General features: G+C 47.7%; 1 protein-coding gene across 1 annotated transcript in view; it reads right to left on the bottom strand.

Moving 5' to 3' along the window:
• Positions 1–18,349, bottom strand: part of ERICH6B (glutamate rich 6B) — a 42,442-nt gene that overhangs the window by 4,072 nt on the left and 20,021 nt on the right. Inside the window, exons 4-9 of the mRNA XM_007466473.1 lie at positions 17,586–17,669; positions 14,889–15,025; positions 12,553–12,614; positions 7,643–7,803; positions 3,932–4,017; positions 3,628–3,780 (exon numbers count right to left, since the gene is read on the bottom strand). Coding sequence (XP_007466535.1) covers positions 3,628–3,780; positions 3,932–4,017; positions 7,643–7,803; positions 12,553–12,614; positions 14,889–15,025; positions 17,586–17,669 — 683 coding nt within the window. The remainder of the gene's footprint in view (positions 1–3,627; positions 3,781–3,931; positions 4,018–7,642; positions 7,804–12,552; positions 12,615–14,888; positions 15,026–17,585; positions 17,670–18,349) is intronic.

Raw genomic sequence — 18,349 nt, 5'->3', positions numbered from 1 at the left:
GGGGCCTCCCGGCCTGTGCGCAGAGCGGCCGAGCCCTGCCGGGGTAGTCGGGGTGGGAGCGCTTCTCTTCTCCCACTCAGTCTGCGCGGCCAGCAGCAAGAAGGAAGGGCAAGAAAAAGCAATGGTGACTCGTCTGTGGAGGCTCTCCTGCCATGGGGCCCCCTGATGGGCGGCGGGTGAGAGCGGAGGCCCTCAGGGGCCCGGGCCCTGGCCTGTGGCCCTGGGGGTAGAATGCTGCCCTGGCCCCTTGCTAAGATGTTCGCGGCCCACTCTGAGCAGAACCGATTCTCTTTCAACATTCCACAGCCTCTGGGTTGTAAGCGGCCCAGTTTCCCCGTGAGGGAGGAGTCCAGGGTTAGAAAGGGAGGTATGTCTCCCACTCTGGAGAATCAGGAGCTGTGAAGTGGTCAACACAGTCTCCGGAAAACTTCCAAGGCAAGAGGTGTGCAGGTCCCAAGGAAAGAGACGGGAGATGAGAAGTGAGGGGCTCCTGGGCCAGGAGGGGACCACGAGGCGAGTGCCTGGGCCTGGAAGCTGGGCTGCCCAGAGGAAGAGAGCTTGGACCACTGGTCACTGCTCTCCCCCAGGACAGGACCTCTGGGCCCACTTCCTCATGGAGCTGAGGCTTTCCTGGAGTCCCAGGAGCCGTCTGTGGTGTCACACAGCAGCCGCCCCCCTGGAGGGGACGGGATGTATTGCTTCGGAGTCCCCTGTCTTTATCTTACAGCCCCGAGTGGGTGCCACAGCCCTGGGAGAGGGGTGGGCACACCGGCCTGGGCTCCAGCAGCAGCCAACCCCTACAGTCCCCTGGGAAGCTTTTAAAGAATGCAGATATCCAGGCCCCACCCCAGACCTACAGAATCAGAATCTCAAGGCGGGCGGTGGGGGGGGGGCAGCCATTCCCCAGCTCTGAGCACCGTCGTTCCCCTTGGGTTTTGATGCGCTGGGATAAGATGTTGTTTGTCTTGCAAACTTTATTTGATAATTTAAAAGAATGCTTTACTTCAGGCTGAGTCAAAATTCCATAAAACTGCTCGCCTGTGATTTTATGTATGGCCTGGGGCGAACGACTCATCACTTCCTCTGCACCTAAATTTCCTCAACAAGAAGGTGAAAGTAGATTTTCCCTAGGTCTCTTGTGACCATAAAATTTAAGTGTTGTTAGGGAGAAGAGGCCCTACTGTATGTAGCAGATGCTATTGGAGATAATATTGACTGAGTTTCTGGTCCCCACTCCCAGATGTTTCTTGTATCTAGTACCTTCTTCCCCCTTTTTAGACATCAATTTCCTTCTTTAAAAGTTTTTTTTTTCATTGACGTAGAGTTGATTTACAATATTGCGTTAGTTTCAGGTGTATAGCAAAGTGATTCCGTTTTATATATGTGTTTTCAGATTCTTTTCCATCATAGGTTATTACAAGATATTGAATATAGTTCCTTGGGCTATACGGTAAATCCTTGTTGTTTATCTATTTTATATATAGTAGTGTGTATCTGTTAATACAGTACTCCTAATTTGTCCCTCCCCCTACCCTTTCCCCTTTGGTGACCATAGGTTTGTTTTTTTGGTCTGTTTCTGTCTTGTAAATGAATTCATTTGTATTATTTTTTAGATTCCATTTATAAGTGATATCATATAATATTTGTCTTTCTCTGACTTACTTCACTTGGTATGATAATCTCTACGTCCATCCATGTTGCTGCAGATGGAATTACTTCATTCTTTTCTATGTCTGAGTAATATTCCACTGTATAAATATGACACATCTTCTTTATCTATTCATCTGTTGATGGGCACTTGGTTTGCTTCCATGTCTTGGCTATTGTAAACAGTGCTGCTATGAACATTGGGGTACATATTTCTTTTCGGATTAGAGTTTTCGTCTTTTCCGGATATATGCCCAGGAGCAGGATTGCTGAGTCATATGGTAGCTCTGTTTTTAGTTTCTTAAGGAACCTCCATACTGTTCTCCATAGTGGCTGCACCAGTGTACATTCCCACCAACAGTGCAGGAGGGTTCCCTTTTCTCCACACCCTCTCCAGCATTTACTGTTTGTAGATTTTTTAATGATGGCCATTCTGACTGGTGTGAGGTGATACCTCACTGTAGTTTTGATTTGCATTTCTCTAATAATTAGTGATGTTGGGCAGCTTTTCATGTGCTTCTTGGCCATCTGTATTGTCATCTTTGGAGAAATGTCTATTTAGGTATTCTCCTTTTGATTGGATTGTTTATTTTTTTGATATTGAGTTGTATGAGCTGTTTGTATATTTTAGATATTAAGCCCTTGTCGGTTGCATCATTTGCAAGTATTTTCTCCCAGTCTGTAGGCTGTCATTTCATTTTGTTTATGGTTTCCTTTGCTGTGCAGAGGCTTATAAGTTTGATTAGGTCCCATTTGTTTATTTTGGCTTTTATTTCTTTTGCCTTGGGAGACTGATCTAAGAAAATATTGCTATGATTTATGTCAGAGAATGTTTTGCCTATGTTCTCTTCTAGGAGTTTTGTGGTGTCATGTCTTATATATAGGTCTTTAAGCCATTTTGAGTTTATTTTTGTGTATGGTGTGAGGGTGTGTTCTAACTTCATTGATTTACATGAGGCTGTCCAGCTTTCCCAACACCACTTGCTGAAGAGACTGTCTTTTCTCCACTGTATATTCTTGCCTCCTTTGTTGAAGATTAATTGTCCATAGGTGTGTGGGTTTATTTCTGGGCTCTCTATTCTGTTCCATTGATCCATATGTCTGTTTTTGTGCCCAAACCACACTGTTTCGATTACTGTAGCTTTGTAGTATTTCAGACATCAATTTCTATACAACGTGCCCTCCAGGAAGGGCAGATACCCCTGAGAACAAAGTAGTCAACTAGGAAATGGTGTTGAGAAACCTCATAGCAGAGAAAATATTCTTGAAAACCAAGACCCGGAGAATGAAAATCTTTTTTTGGAATTTAAAAAAAATCGGCTTTGACTATCAAGAAGTATAAAGTTGGCTCAAGACAAGATGCATTTCCCAATCCATGACCAATTAGAGCAGAAGGCAAGGGAGAAATCCTGAAAAGACAAAGTTCTTACACCAAAGAGGTGGAGAAAAATTCTGAAGCGACTGAATTATTACCTCAAATTGGTAAGATGAGGTTTCCCACCATTACCAGAAAACAACTAAGTTAGTTACAATGAAATGTTTAGAAGTTATGTTTTTAAAATACAATACACGCCCCTCCAAAGCACTCACCATACCCTCCTCTTTGAGGCACCTGGAACAGAGGGTCACTGGCTCTTTCTAAGGTAATTCTCATGAAGTTTGAGTCTTAAATGATATAGAGAGCTGAAACCAAAAGGGTCCCACCTTACTCCAGCTTTGAGTCCATGATTGCTATTTCCTGGCGGGGAAGCAATGGTGCAAAAAGGATAGTGTGCCATCTGAGGTCAGGGACCTGTCTTACTGGCCCATCATGATACCCATCTCCCCATGTGTGAGTCGGATGAATGAATTCATAATTCATGAGAGACAGAAAGAGAGGCTTACCTAGAGAGAGGACAGCTGTGCAGACTGGGAATCAAAACCTTAATCACACAGCTTCTCCTTGGGGAGGGGTGTTTGAGACTCATGACCCAAGCTTACCAGATGTTTCCATTTTCATCATAGAAGGTGGCATGGCCAGAGTTGTTGATAAGGGCCCGGACACACATATTTTCACTGTCTTCCAGAATGATGTATGTGAACTTTCCCTCTTTTATACTGAGGATGAGCATAGCCAGGTGTCCTGATGGATAACTGGGAGATGGTTAAGGCACAAGTAGTCTCTAGGGGTTCCCTGGAGAGGTCAGAGCCCTGCGGAGGACACAGGCCCCAGTAAAACCCATGCCCCGGCCCCGAATCACAGACTTTTCAGACATCATATGTGTCCCCGTGCTCCAGTGGATACTATATCTGGCCTGATCCATCAGGAAAGAGAATTTGGAAGACAATCTCACTGGGGTAGAGAATGATTTTTCCATCACCTTGATGTACCTAGGAAGAAGGGATAAGCCTGTGAAAAGTTCGCAGGGGTGGATTGTCCCTAATCAGAGCATGGTGCTGTCGCTAGAAGGCTTGAGATCAGTCTACTTACTCTCTGATTCCCATATGCCACCCACCCATCACTCCCCCACCCATAACCACCACCAACTTGCTGGGGATTCCAGGTGGGAATCTTCTCACGGCCTCGGTTTACCTGTCTATGTGACAAGCAGGCTGAGATGGATCTCTCTGTGCATGTGTGTGTGCAGATTTTATTTTATTTTTTAAAATTTATTTATTCATTATTTATTTTTGGCTGTGTTGGGTCTTTGTTGCTGCGCGTAGGCTTTCTCTAGTTGCCGCGAGCGGGGCCTACTCTTCGTTGTGGTGCGCAGGCTTCTCACCGCGGTGGCTTATCTTGCTGTGGAGCACAGGCTCTAGGCGCGCGGGCTTCAGTAGCTGCGGCACGTGGGCTCAGTAGTTGTGGCTCGCGGGCTCTAGAGCGCGGGCTCAGTAGTTGTGGCGCACGGGCTTAGTTGCTCCGCGGCATGTGGGATCTTCCCGGGCCAGGGCTCGAACCCGTGTCCCCTGCATTGGTAGGTGGATTCTTAACCACTGCGCCACCAGGGACGTCCCGATATAATGTTTTAAAAAAACCTCTACTGTCTCTTAGTCATGTCTTTGTCTTCATTCTTGATAGTATTTATACCTTTTCTGTTTTGTTTTTCTGGATCAACCTTGCCTGGAGATTTGCCTGTTTTACTAGCCAGCCTTTTGGTTTGCTTATTCTATTCCTTTGCTTTCTAGTGTATCAATTTCTGTTCCTATCATTATTTTCTACACACGTCTTCTTTCTGTGGGTTTTCTGTATTAGTCTATTTTTCTTCTATTTCCTTGAATTGAACATTGAGCTCATCGATTTCCATCTTTCTCCTTCACAATCCTCTTTCTCCTCGTCTTTAATATAAGCATTTAAAGCTATAACATTTCTCTCAAAATACTGTTTTTGCTCTTTCTTCCGAGTGTAGATACTTACCTTTCATTTCATTCTGACTCCTTTCCAATTTTCGATATGATTTCTTCTTTGACACACAGGTTATTCACAAGAGTGTTTTAAGATTTGCGCATGTACAAGTTGCTTTTGGCTACGTTATTATTATTACCAATTAAAATCCACAGGGTTAAGAGAGCAGAGTCTATGTGGTATCAGCTCTTTAGTGTTTTCTGTGACTTGTTGTGTGGCCGAGTGTGTCGTCACTTATTGTAGCTGTTTCACTTGTGCTTGAGAAGGATGCCTGTCCTCCGACGCCCTCGTGTCCCCATCAGGCATTAAAACCCAAGCCCTTGGGTTATCAGGACAGTTCTCCTGCTTCCCACCCCTCCCTCCACCAGGACACACCCACCTCACCCACACTCTTCTCGCTCTCACTCTTCTCGTTTTCCAGTTTCTATTTCTGGTATTACCTCCCGCACTTTCTTATACACTCTGCGTTTCAAAGGATGCTTTTTACGTTTTGTCTAAGTTTCCCAGGTGTTTGTAGCAGGACGCCTTTTGAAGTCATCTTGTGCCCCGTGTTACTCTAACTAGATGTCAGGTCAGTGGTTTTAGAGCTCTTATTTAGCTTTTTGTTTTGTTTTGTTTTTGCGGTACGCGGGCCTCTCACTGTTGTGGCCTCTCCCGTTGCGGAGCACAGGCTCCGGATGCGCAGGCTCAGCGGCCATGGCTCATGGGCCCAGCTGCTCCGCGGCATGTGGGGTCTTCCCGGACCGGGGCACGAACCCGCGTTCCCTGCATCTGCAGGCGGACTCTCAACCACTGCGCCACCAGGGAAGCCCTAGAGCTCTTATTTTTAACAGTTGAAGAATCCTTTGTTCAAGAGAGCTCACAACAGGATGCCAAAATCTGAGACAATGAAAGAAAGAGGGGCAGCTGGTTGAGGAGCTGCTATGGGCTCTGCAGGGTGTGGCCTTTAAATGCCCAGGAATCTCTCTGTGAGGTGATGATGATGATCCTGGAACTGACTCTTGTCCCTACCCAGCACTGCGCTCAGCACTTTACTTCCATGACACAGTGACCCAATGGAGGAGACACTGTCATTAATCCCTGTTTAAGAGAGGCTACCTGACTTACACAAGGCTATCCAGTGAGAGGGGAGCCAGACTCCCACAGTCTGCCTCCCACTCCTTCCCCACCCCCCCACCCCCCCGCACCCATGGAAACACACTGCCTCTAGCCATTAAGCTCCCAGCCACCTGGCACATTTACTCTGCAAATCACTGCTCTCTCTCTCTTTTTTTTTTTAAACCTAAAAAAAAGTGCTTTATAAGGACATCCGTGGTTGGTTTCTTCCTTATCGATAGCTTGTAAGAAGCTTCTAGATAATGTTCATGGGAGAGGATTTTGTATTTTACGTCTTATTTTCAAAAGCCACCTGAAAGCTAGAATTTCTCAAGATGCTTCCTTCTTGTCAAATTCACTTGGCATGGAATGACATTTTCCTAATGATAAGGACCCCGTGGGCAAAGAAAAATCTGACACAGAGGTAGAATTGTCACATTTTCTCTCACTGGGAAATATATCATAAATAGCACATCTAAAAGCCCAAATCTCATCACTATTGGCTTGGGGACAAAGTATGAGGTTAAGAGCTAAAAGTTAATAGAGCAGAGCCTACATCTCTGGCCTTCCTTCAGTTCTACTAGAGGGAAAACAGTGCCTTATAGGCAGGACCCTGAGCTATGAGACAGCTGCCATCTGTCTGTAAGTTCTCCCTACTGCTGTCTCTCTGTCTGCCCCTGAGCTGTCCCTGGCTCCTGTCTGTCTGTGATCTCTCCCTGACTGCTGCAGAGATGCTGGCTAGGCTGGATTTTGCCTGAACACCAGCACACACTTATAAACAGTGCTACCTGACTCAGCAAACTACTTGGAATTTATCGCCCATTTGTAAAAACAAAAAACAACCAAATGTCCCACTCCTCATGGGCCTTTTGGGCAGCCTACGTGAATGGTGGGTTAGGCAGGATCCTTTGCTTAGAGATCTTGGGGAGAACCTTCCCCCTGGCTGCAGGAAGGACATTTAAAATTGGTTAGGAGACAGATGCTCCAGGAACAAAAGCTCCAGGGCAGGACAGGGTGGGGAATGGGGCTCTAGGCACGTGGGCTTCAGTAGTTGTGGCACACAGGCGCACAGGCTTAGTTGCTCCGCAGCATGCGGGATCTTCCTGGACCAGGGCTCAAAGCTGTGACCCCTGCATTGGCAGGCAGATTCTTAACCACTGCACCACCAGGGAAGTCCCTATGTGATTGCTTTTCGATATAGATTTTAAATTTGTTAGGGGAGGGACCTATATATTTATATATTTCCTTTCCTCTACTCCCAACCCCACCCAATTGCTTAACGTAGGCCCTACAAGGAGAAGAGGCTCAACGACCCCTAGTACAAGTCCTAGTCAGTCTGTGATAACCCATACACTGAGGTGTGCCTCTATACATGGGACATATTTTTCTTGTTTGTATTCATGTTGTGTATTGGTCCTGACAGCTCCCTGATGGTGTGTGTATATGTCTTACTTGGGCCAAAAAAAAAAAAAAAAAAAAAGCCCTGTGCAAAGTGCAAACGCCAACTGCCACACTTACTTTAATCTTGCTCTTTATCCAGCCTGTGTGTATTTCTAACGTCTTCTTACGGCGAACAAGACGACGAGATTGTTTGACTACTTTCTCAGACTCATCTTGTGGTGGTAGATTACATACGTGGAATGTGAAAGTAGTCTCTGTAGCCCTTTGGTTAAATAAGTCTTTGGTAGAAAAGAGAAAGAAAACTTAGATCTGTTTCTCTCAGGGCACCAAAGAGAGCTTGAGGATTTGGGATATTGGCCATATTCCCCCAAGCTCTCTCATTTTTTTTCATTCATTCATTCAGCAGACATTTATTAGGGACCTATGATGTGCCAGCTTAGTGACAGATGCCAGACACCACGGTGAAGACCACCCGGTCCAGGCTTGGGGATGTGAGGGGTGACACACCAGCCACATGCCAGTAACAAGTGTGGCTGCTGATTCTGTTAATGGGAAAAAAAATAGACTAAAGTGGGGAGTCATTAAAAAAAGGGAAACATGCCTTAAACATGCTTGTTTTAACTTAAAACAGAAATGTGTACTAACACATCTTTTTTTTTTTTTTTTTTGCGGTACGCGGGCCTCTCACTGCTGTGGCCTCTCTGGTTGTGGAGCACAGGCTCCGACACGCAGGCTCAGCGGCCATGGCTCACGGGCCCAGCCGCTCCGCGATGCAGGCGGACTCTCAACAACTGCGCCACCAGGGAAGCCCCAACACATCATGTTTAAGTGCAGGGCTCTGTGGTCATTTTTGCTTAAACCCCATTCATAATTTATTATCTGTAACTTTCAGTTTTGGCAATTTCTACATAGTCTGAGTGCAGAATTGTAGACTTCAAAAAAATTTCTGTATATGCCCCAATCTTCTGTGTATGTTTGGTCCACATCTTGTTCAAAGCAGTTTTTTTAAAGCTATTTTCTTATTAAGTCATCTTAAAAGCATTGCACTTAGTTTTCACAGCAACAGCAAGTTTCTTTTTATCTTCATTTTGGTCCATTTTTATAACAATTGAATGTGGGGAGTAAACCCGTAAGGACCACCGGGGAACAATCCCCACTCCCAGGGACCCTTGGCAGGTGTCCGACCACCAAGGGGCGCAGCGGTAGGAGGAGCTTCCGGCGCGGTCGGTATCAGCCAGGATGCTCTTCCCCGGAAGAGGGCTCGGTTCCCTCGGCAGCTAGGTTTGGGGGAGGTCAGTTAAGAGAGGTTGGTTGTCCCACCGCTGGGGCCAAGGCAGTGTTGGAGGAGGTCTCGGAGAGAACGTGACCGCCTCTCGACCAGCGAGCTGGCCGGGGCAATGGAAGGCTCCCCACCCCCTCCCCGTCCTTGGAATGTACGTTCTGCCCATGGTTCCCACAGTGCGAGCCCTTTTCAAGGACGCAGCTTTGCGAGCAGTGTGCTGTTGAGCCCATCTGGAGGGATACGTGCCTGAAGCCAGGTAAGGCCTCCATCTAAACTTTAAGGCTCTCGTGGGCGGGGGTGGAAATCTGTAAGTCTTGCGCCGTCCAAGACAAGCGTCGAATGTTAAATTCTCTTTCTTATTAAACCTGCCACCTACCAATCTGGAGCGGGCTGCCTCTTTCTTCGGTCTCTCCTTGCCCCCTGCTTACGGGGGCTAATTTCGAATTTCACCCGGGGGACCCCGGGGTTGCGAACCAACACAGAGGGTGCCACGAGGGCTCACAGGGACCGTATCCAGGCCTGGCGGTCGAGGACACTCCTGGTGGACGAGGACACTCCTGGTGGAAGTTTTCTCTAGTATGCCAGGCAGAATTCCTAGCGTAAGCATGACATGGTTGAAGGCTAGTCTGGGACTGGCTTAGTGATGATAGGCGACTCACGAGAGGCAGGCAGGGCTAGAGCATTTCTTTATTCACTCACTCAGTAAATATCTGTTGTGTACTCGTGTGCCAGAAACTGTCCTAGGTATCGGGGATGCCACATTCCTTGCTGCCTGTTCTAGTAGGGGAGGTGGTGTTAAACAAGTGAACAGATAAAAACTTCACGTGCCAGTGGCTAGGAGTACCCTGAAGAAACATTAAGCAGGTGAGAAGGTTGGAAAATGATGTGAGTGTGTGTGTGTGTGTGTGTGTGTGTGCGCGTGCGTGCGTGTGCACTGGTTTGTAAAGGGTAGCCAAGGAGACTGTTTCTGAGAAGGTAACATTTAAGCAGAGACCTGAATAAAGTGAGGGAGTAAATTACAAGGATATTGGAATGAAGAGTGCTCTAGGCAGAGGACAGCACGTCCAAAGGCCCTGTGGCAGGGATACCTGGCCCTGATGAATAACCAAAAAGCCAGTGTGCCTGGAGAGGAAAAAGTGAGGGCCTTCTAAGCCACATGGGGAATGTGGGATTTTCCTGGAGGCAATGGAGGGCCAGTGAAGAGTTTTTAAAAGATTTTGCTGGAAACAATATGGAGAAACGACTGAGAAAGGAGAGGACAGGAGTCAGGGACACTAGGGAGACGAGGGTGTCTGAGGTGGTGTCAGTGAGGATGGAGAGGTGGGGGTGGGGAAGGAGAACCACACCTGTGCGCACCTGAGGAACTAAAGGGGCCGCTCATTAGAGCTCACAGGGGGAGCTTTTCCTCAGGAAAGTGAGAGAGAGGTGGGCGGGGGCAGAGTCAATAAAAGACCTTTGTGGGAAGCTTGGAAGCGGGCCTCAGTCTCCCTCCGAGGAGTCCTCCTCCAGTGCTTGCTTCCAGAGTAGAAATGATTTGTCCAGGGGAAAAAGCAGATGTGAGCCCAGCTGCTGTTTCTGAGTATCAATTAGAAATTAATATAAAGCATTTCTGAACTGTAATGATAAAAGAGGACATGGACGTGCTTATGTTTTTCTCCTGTCAGAATGCTAAAATCATGGATTTTCTGGTTTGTGCTGTTTATCCAGTTCTGTCTTTATTAGCGGGGAGGCTTTAGGCTGCCTTTCTGAGCCTCAGTTTTCTTAAAGTGGGATCATGCTGCCTGCAGAGACCCATCAGGTTACTCTGAAATGATGCTGCATGGAGCCCGCTGCCCCATAGAAGGGCAACAGACCTGTGCCCTCCACACGGGGAGCTTTGGATTCTGATGGCTCATGAGCTCATGACACGAGCTGCCCACTTCTTTTCACCAGGCGAGCTGTCTCTGAATAGGAGAGGCTACCGAATCTGAGGGTCTCCGTGCAAAATGAAAATGCAGGGATCCTTGTTCTAAAATTGTTAAGGATTTCAAGACAGTGACAGCAGAGCATTTAAAAGCAAGCGCAGGGCCTTAAGTGTGAGGACCTGTGTGCCTGCAGGTCATGTGCCTGCGACGCCAGCCTTGGCCCAGCTTTGGCTTGGAAGTCGGAGAGTTCAGAGACGTGGGGCTGTGTGCCTGGGGTGTCAGATAGTGGTCTGGATCCTGGAAGTAAATGAGTTTGTATCTCAGAGGAGGCTGCGGGATTTCTTTGGGACTGGCTACAACCTGAACACGGAGGGGATGCCTCTTATCAATTAGAAATGTGTTGCTTTTCTGCATTAAAAGCTCAAACCTTGTAGGCCTCAGGTGTTCAGAGGAGCAGGGAGTGGGGCAGGCACAAATGGGGAATCCGGTCATGTCAAATTTCACTCTGCAGTTAGAAGTCCTACCCGGGGCATGTGATGTAGAATATCCTGAAAGGCCTTCATTTCCCCAAAGGAGCAAAAGTTCATGCATACCTGCATCCATTTAAAAAAACACTTATTGAGTGCCTACTGTGTGCCTTGCCAAGGAATGAAAAGACACAGGTGTCTTTGGCCCAAAGGGAACAGAAATAACATAATAACAGGCATTTGTTGTGTTTCTGGCTGTTGAACATCTGAAACCCCCTCCTTGTTTGGGGGTACCCCATTGTGTGAGTCTTGGTGGGAGGTAGGCCTGCCCGCTCTAGAAACTGAAGGTGATAATTCCTTCTTCTGCCTGCCTTCTAACTCCAATGGGGACATGAGACTCAGGCTTAGAAGGCCCTTTACTTCCCCAGACACGCTTGCTGTTTGTTGCTTATTGAACATGTCATGGGGATGAGCCCTGGGTCTGACCTGAGGGGTCTTGGGCCTGAGTGGTTCACGCCCACACAATGGCTGGGTGATCTCAGGGAAGTCACTTATTCTCTTGGCCTAAGTTTCTTTACCCAGCTTCACATGGTTTTGAAGATTAATTTGAATCCGATAACTGGCCTGCAGCAGTTATTCCATAGGAGTTAGGTCAGGGGCCTACACTGGTATGGGGACAGGAGCTCTTCCTTGAGAGGGAATCTGGGGCTGTGTCCTGGCTCAGCAAGAAAAAGCACCATGATTGATTAGGTGTGTCTGCCGTGGGTATTGCTGCCATTTCTACGTTAGTTGGATCTGGTCGTCTGAAAGATGTTCCTTATGGTGGTTTTGAGTTTCTGAATTAAGTAGCCTGATGGCTTAGGCTCTTGGCTCAAACTTTTTTTGAGTAGACCCAAAAAACTGGCAACCTCCATGATTGGCATATCTTAACAGCTGGACCTCAAATGCCTTCAGTATCTGGTAAAGGGGCTCTTTCTTAAACTTTGTGTTAATGACTTCTTGGACACCCCCCTCCCCCCACCCCCCACCCGCAAATCTAGGTCAGATCCCTTCTTGTGTGGTTCCATAGTATCCCCTTCCGACTGTACCATTAACCGTTTTATGTGCAAATTCCCTGATTTCTTGGCTGTCTTCACCTCCTGCCCTCCCTCTCGCCCCCAGCACAATCAAAGGATGAACCCCTCGAGGTTTATCCTGTGTCTGGTTTGCTCTGTATTTTATCCCCAGCAGCTGAGACCGTACTAGCCCAGTAGATGCTCAGGTGAGGAAACAAGCATTTGTCCCTCTGTTACGGACACGGCAGAAGGTGGGAGACAGCGAGACGCACCCAGGAGAGCCGGGCAACGGGGGTGGAAGGTGGGAGAGGGTTCTTACTTTCACGTTTCTTCATAATCCAGAGGATTGTTTCCTTATGTTTTCCAAAATTTTTCTTCAGCCTTAAAAGGAATGTGACTCATCTTTAGAAGCTGAGACTAAATTCATGTTTCCATGTCATGCTGCACAGTAGACAGTGCTAGGGCCTGCTCAGCCTTTTCATAGGTGGAGGGCTGCTTTTGGACCCAGCTTTCTTCCAGTCTGTACTCAGGAATAAAGGGCCAGCACATGGTGCTGTGCGTCCCTCCTGGCCTCTAACTGGCCTTCAACTTGGGCACCTGGGCTGACCCCCAGACCTTTCAAAATGAATTCAGTGGGGGTCCTCCTGGGAGCGAGGCCAGGGCTGGGAGGTCCAAATGCACGGCTGGTTCTGTGAGTTAAGCTCGTGCAGCTTGCTTTCTCTGCGGCTTGTGCCTATTTCAGCGAAGGCTATTTGGAAATAGCTTAGAGAAACAGCATTGTCTGCGAACTGGACAGAGCCACCTGAAACCCCTTTGCATTTAGTAGGAAAATTTCAAATAAACTCACTCAAAAATGACTTATCATGAAAGCCACATTAAGGCACAGCTCTTCAAAATGATCAAGCCCTCAACCCCCCTCTCATGTCAATATACAAAGGGAGTCATCCTGACATTAAAGTGGCTTGGACTGTTTTACTTCCAAATAAGGGTGGTCTCCAGAGGCAGCTGCCTTTCCTGGTTCTCAGATCAGAGCCCTTTTGGAAGGGAATCTGCCAGAAGGAGTGAGCTTCCCAGGCTTAATTGGATCAGAGAAGGCCTTTGACAAGACAGATTTTAAGTTCTCAGTTCAGAATCCTTGAAGAGAGCATAATAATTTAACCCCAAGCAACCTTAGGAAGCACACACCCTTTGCTGGAAAGGGCTGGACTGTTTTGTCTGGGGGAAAATAGAGGTTTGCTCTTTGTACTTTAGGAGCAATTGCGGAACTGGAGAATGAGCTCTTCGTGGCCCATTTGTACCAAGTGTTATTTATTTGCAAGCACTTTGAATGGAATTGAAGCAGTTACCTTGCCCACCATCACCTGTGAAAGAGTAAGGACCGGGGAGGGGGTGGGGTGAGGCTTGTCCGGCCGGCTGAGAACACGATGCCACATGCACATACGAGAGTTAAATTCCAGTGAGGGGATCCAGCCAGAGGCATCCAGGGCCCTTTGGGGAAGTTTCCTCCCTTAGCTCTTTGCCCAACTTTGCAAGCTAGTGGAATCCTTAGTAGCTATAGCTCCTCAATGGTAGAGACTGGGTTACACACTACTGTACAGACCGGCAGGCAGGAGGTGCTCATGAAATATTCATTGAGTGCATTTAGGTTAGAATGAGCCTCCATTATAGGCTTAAATGGGAAAGAAGGGGAGAAAATGTAACATGTGAGAGAGGGTAACTTACAGGGGTGTTATTTGGGATTTGTTTTTTGCTGCTGTATAAGGATCTGAAAGCTTGGATGTTCTTTGTGTTTTGCATTGTGTATTTTGCCCTCCCTTTTCCTAGAGAAGCCTTAGGGGTCTCTGGCCCTCGGACTCTGCTGAGCCCAGAGCAGAAGTTGCTGGCAGTCAATCTCTCCCTGATTTTTGTGAGAGCCTCCATTCACCAAGGAGCTTATGCAGGGCACCCCATCCTCACAGCCTCTTCCTTGGTGCCACTGCTGGAGAGTCTGCCATAGACCCCCTCGATGTCTGACCATGTACCTTGTTCACTAAGGTTTCTGACAGCTGGAATAGTGAAAGTCCAGGCTTCCACGTACCCCAGTCTATCCAGATAGTCTATCTATGGGGTTCTGGAACATTTTGAGACCTGGAGTTATGCCAACTAGAAAGATTTGGTGCCAGCAGCAGTCTGCAATAAACTTATCATTCCCCATTCCCAACAGGGGCTCTTGCCATGAATCCCAGGGCAGTGAGGCTCAGGGCTTTTTCCCCTCAGGGAGCATGAGCTTGATCCTCCATTGTCCCCTCACTTCAAAGGCCCAGGGGTCTGAGCCTCGCTTCCCAGACTTGCGTACAATTCACGGTCCCTTCAAGACTTCTCATGCCCTGGATTTCCAGCGTCTGTCACTGCCCATCTTTGATCCTGTCCTGCACATCCCCTGCTCATAGATTTCTTTGCTCTTGAGTTTTGGCACGCAGCTGGACCATCCTGTCCCCATGACTCCTAATCTTACCCTTGTCCTTGTGCCTGGCTTGTGCCTGCCCTTTGACTCAGGGGACCTGTCCAACCCTGGCCTTACTCTATTCTCTGATGACCCAATTTACACTTTCCCCACTGCTACCACTGGCCTACCTGCACCTACTGACCAATAGCTCCATCTCTCCAGTCACTTACAGAATTCCCAGTTTCCTTCTGGTCTCACTCTCCAGATGACCAGTCAGGGGAATGTTAATATCCTCCTCCAGTTCATTGCCAGCTGCCATTTCTCTGAGCATGGTCCTGAACACTGACTGATAGGAGCTGGTCACAACCTGCAAAAGGACCACAGAATGAAATAGCCAGAAAATGGGAATTAACAGTTAGTTAATGATCACTTTTCTGACTCTCTAAGCTGCCAGAGGAGATTGCAACATGTTATTCGAAAAAGACAAGCAGTGGGAACAGTAGGGTGGCTAGCAAGATTTGTTCCAAAGACTGTCGTTACAGTCACACCCTCTTCTCATTCTCCAATTCCCTCAAGAATTTTTTTAAAATAGTAGCATACCAAGAAATTGTTTGAGAGCATAAAATTACCCTCGTCTTCCAAATGTAGAGATGGCTCTAGAACGTAAGAGTGCTTCCATGCCTTAAGAGCTTAACAGCCTTTTTGAGTTCCAGGAATGGCCAAGCTCTCAGTGGTTGGTTATTTATTCATTGTGAAGGATAACAGTCTTCAGGAAAGCAGGGTAACACCTAGCACGTTCTCGTAGAGGGTGATTCTACCTTTAAAGATTCTTCCAAAGTAATGACATTGCAAGCTCCTTTTTTATTTTGTAAATTTGATCATTCTATCCCAAGTCTATGCTGCTAACCAGGACTGACCCATAGGTGGGTCCTCACAAGAGTTTCTTCTTTTGGATCCCTTTTGGTAGAAGGTGAAGTTTGACTTGCTGTCCAGGAGAACCATGGGTCTGTCATGTTGCCCTGCTCACCTACAGGTCGAGGTTGTTATGGTGGTGGATCTGCATCTGATAATGTGCAGTCTGCCATTCACTTACAAGCCTTCTATCGTAAGTGGAAGACCACAGATCCGAAGCTGCATGTGACCTGGGGCAGATACAAGAATGGAGCTTGTGATTGGCTGGTTTTTCTAGGTTGGGGAAAAGCTGGGGTGTCTCAGGTCTGCCTTGTCTGACTCCCAGCCTCTGCGTGCTCCTTTCCGCATTGCTGGTGTTCAGTTAATGAAACACGGAGGCCATCAGACTGAAGAGGCTGTAAGGCCGTGGTGCCCTGCGTAAGCAAACCAAAGCCTAAGGCCATAAATGCCTCAAGGTTAGGAAGTCAAAACCCGAGGACAGCCAGTCACAAGCAGCCAACTAGGCTTTAAGCTACGGCCAATCAATAACTTCCTTGCTTTGCTTCTGCATTTTCCCTGTAAGTCTCTCCCCAGCTCCTGTTGGTGGAGGGCTCTTAACCACTTCCGGATTGGTGCTGCCCGATTTGAATCCACACAGGCTCAAATAAACTTCCAATTTCTTTTTTTTTTTTTTTTTGCGATACGCGGGCCTCTCACTGTTGTGGCCTCTCCCGTTGCGGAGCACAGGCTCCGGACGCGCAGGCTCAGCGGCCATGGATCACGGGCCCAGCTGCTCCGCGGCATGTGGGATCTTCCTGGACTGGGGCACGAACCCGTGTCCCCTGCATTGGCAGGTGGACTCCCAAACACTGCGCCACCAGGGACGCCCTCTTCAAATTTTTAATAGGCTTCAGTTTATCTTTTCATACGGGAATGAGTCAGTGCTTCAGGGCAGGCCGAGGTTAAGGCTCTGGTGTGGCTACCCCTGCCTCTAAGTTCTTCATTGTTGACCATCCCTCCCTTGAGGTGGAGTGATGACCTGCTTGCCCAGGCCAGTGGTCTCTCACCAGCCCCTTTGGATTCCATGATTTGTTCACCGGAAGATATGGTTCCTGCTATGGTCCACCAGACAGCAGACCCGCTGGCGGGGCCTGGTCGAAGTTCTCGTCCCAACCAGGCTGTGCTACCCCGCTCCAGCACATGTGCCCTCCTAGGAGGCTCATCCCGTTTGCTTCCCCAGCCTCTGGAGAGCTATCCTCATGGTCGTGGTAGGGGTATTGGGCCCCCAAGTGATGACTTCTCCCATGCCCTGTGACTGCTCCTGGGTGAGTCTCTGGTTTTTGTAACCAAGAGAGTTTGCACAGCAGGTGTTTGATGCACGTGTGTATCCTACAAACAGTTCAGACATGTATAGGGAACTCAAAGCAGCCAAGAGATTGAATTGTCAGAATAACCAAAGTCTAGGGTGATAGCGGGCTTCTCATTGTGGTGGCTTCTCTTGTTGTGGAGCACGGGCTCTAGGCATGCGGGCTCAGTAGTTGTGGCTTGTGGGCTCAGTAGTTGTGGCTCACGGGCTTAGTTGCTCCACGGCACGTGGGATCTTCCGGGACCAGGGCTCGAATCCGTGTCCCCTGCATGGGCAGATGGATTCTTAACCACTGCACCACCAGGGAAGTCCCAACTTCATTTTTACATAGGGTTTCTGCAAAGGACGATTTGCCTTGATATCTAGGTATCTAGGTAGCTTACATGATTTGTTTTTAGCTTTGCTGCCTTCAAAATCAATCTTGAGGGTTTTTTATTCATATTACTGAAAGCAGGGCCTTGTGGTGCCATACTTGGCTTTCTTCTGACCCTCTTTGGTTTAATGTGTGTCATTTACACTTAGGCCTGCTTTAAGAAAAGCTCACTTTGGCTGTGCTAACAGTGTAGTGAAGCTGTGAATCCCAGGGCTCAAGAGGCAGTGTCCGGCTGGCCCTGGGCCACTCTGCTCTGACATTCAGAGCCAGGTATTCTCCAGTTTTTATCCAACTTACATTGGCTTCGAAGTCTTCGGCTTCCAGTGTGCCAGTGGGATCACTTAACATACGATCGCAAAAGCTCTCTTTAGAGACAAACTCCTCGACTTTCAATTTTGGAAGGCACGGCAAAAGGAGAGGCATTTGGAAAAGGAACGAAAACAAGAAACAAACAGAAACAAAAAGAGAAATAGATTTATGGCATTTACACTTGCGCTTTTGAATAAAAATGCATATGTCACCAATAAGACTTTAAATAAATTCATCAAATCACTTAAAATTTGACTTGGGGATATTAATAAAATCGGAATAAAAGGGTCAGTTTCAGTGGCGGACTTAAGAAAGTGAGTGTGTGTTTCTGGTGGCCAGTGAAGATTCATCTGACAAAGTGACATTTGTGTGAGTCCTGCATGAAGCGAGGGAGCGAGCAGGCAGATGGCTGGGGAAGAGCATCCCTGCCAGGGGGCAAAGGAGGTGCAAAGGCCCTGAGGCGAGAGAGAGTGGGCGCATGTTGACATATCTGACAAACTGGAAGAGGCACAGTATGCCCGGAGAGGAGGGAGATGGGGAGGGGCAGGGCCAGCTCACCAAGGACCTTGTAGGCCATGGGAAGGAATTTAGATTTTATTCCGACAGAGATCTATTCTGAGTGTGATTTTTCTCTTGGAAATCCTGAGAAATGTCCCTAGCGCCCGTCAGTTTTGTCAAAAATTGCTCATTTCCAGAATGGCACATGGTTCGTAATTGCTAATCAAAGCCTAAGAGATAAATCCCAAGCCAGC

This window comes from Lipotes vexillifer, unplaced genomic scaffold (genome assembly GCF_000442215.2).
Source record: "Lipotes vexillifer unplaced genomic scaffold, Lipotes_vexillifer_v1.1 scaffold384, whole genome shotgun sequence".
Classification (NCBI taxonomy): domain Eukaryota; kingdom Metazoa; phylum Chordata; class Mammalia; order Artiodactyla; family Lipotidae; genus Lipotes; species Lipotes vexillifer.
Note: the sequence above shows the minus strand (reverse complement) of the source record. Positions and strands in the feature narration are given on the sequence as shown.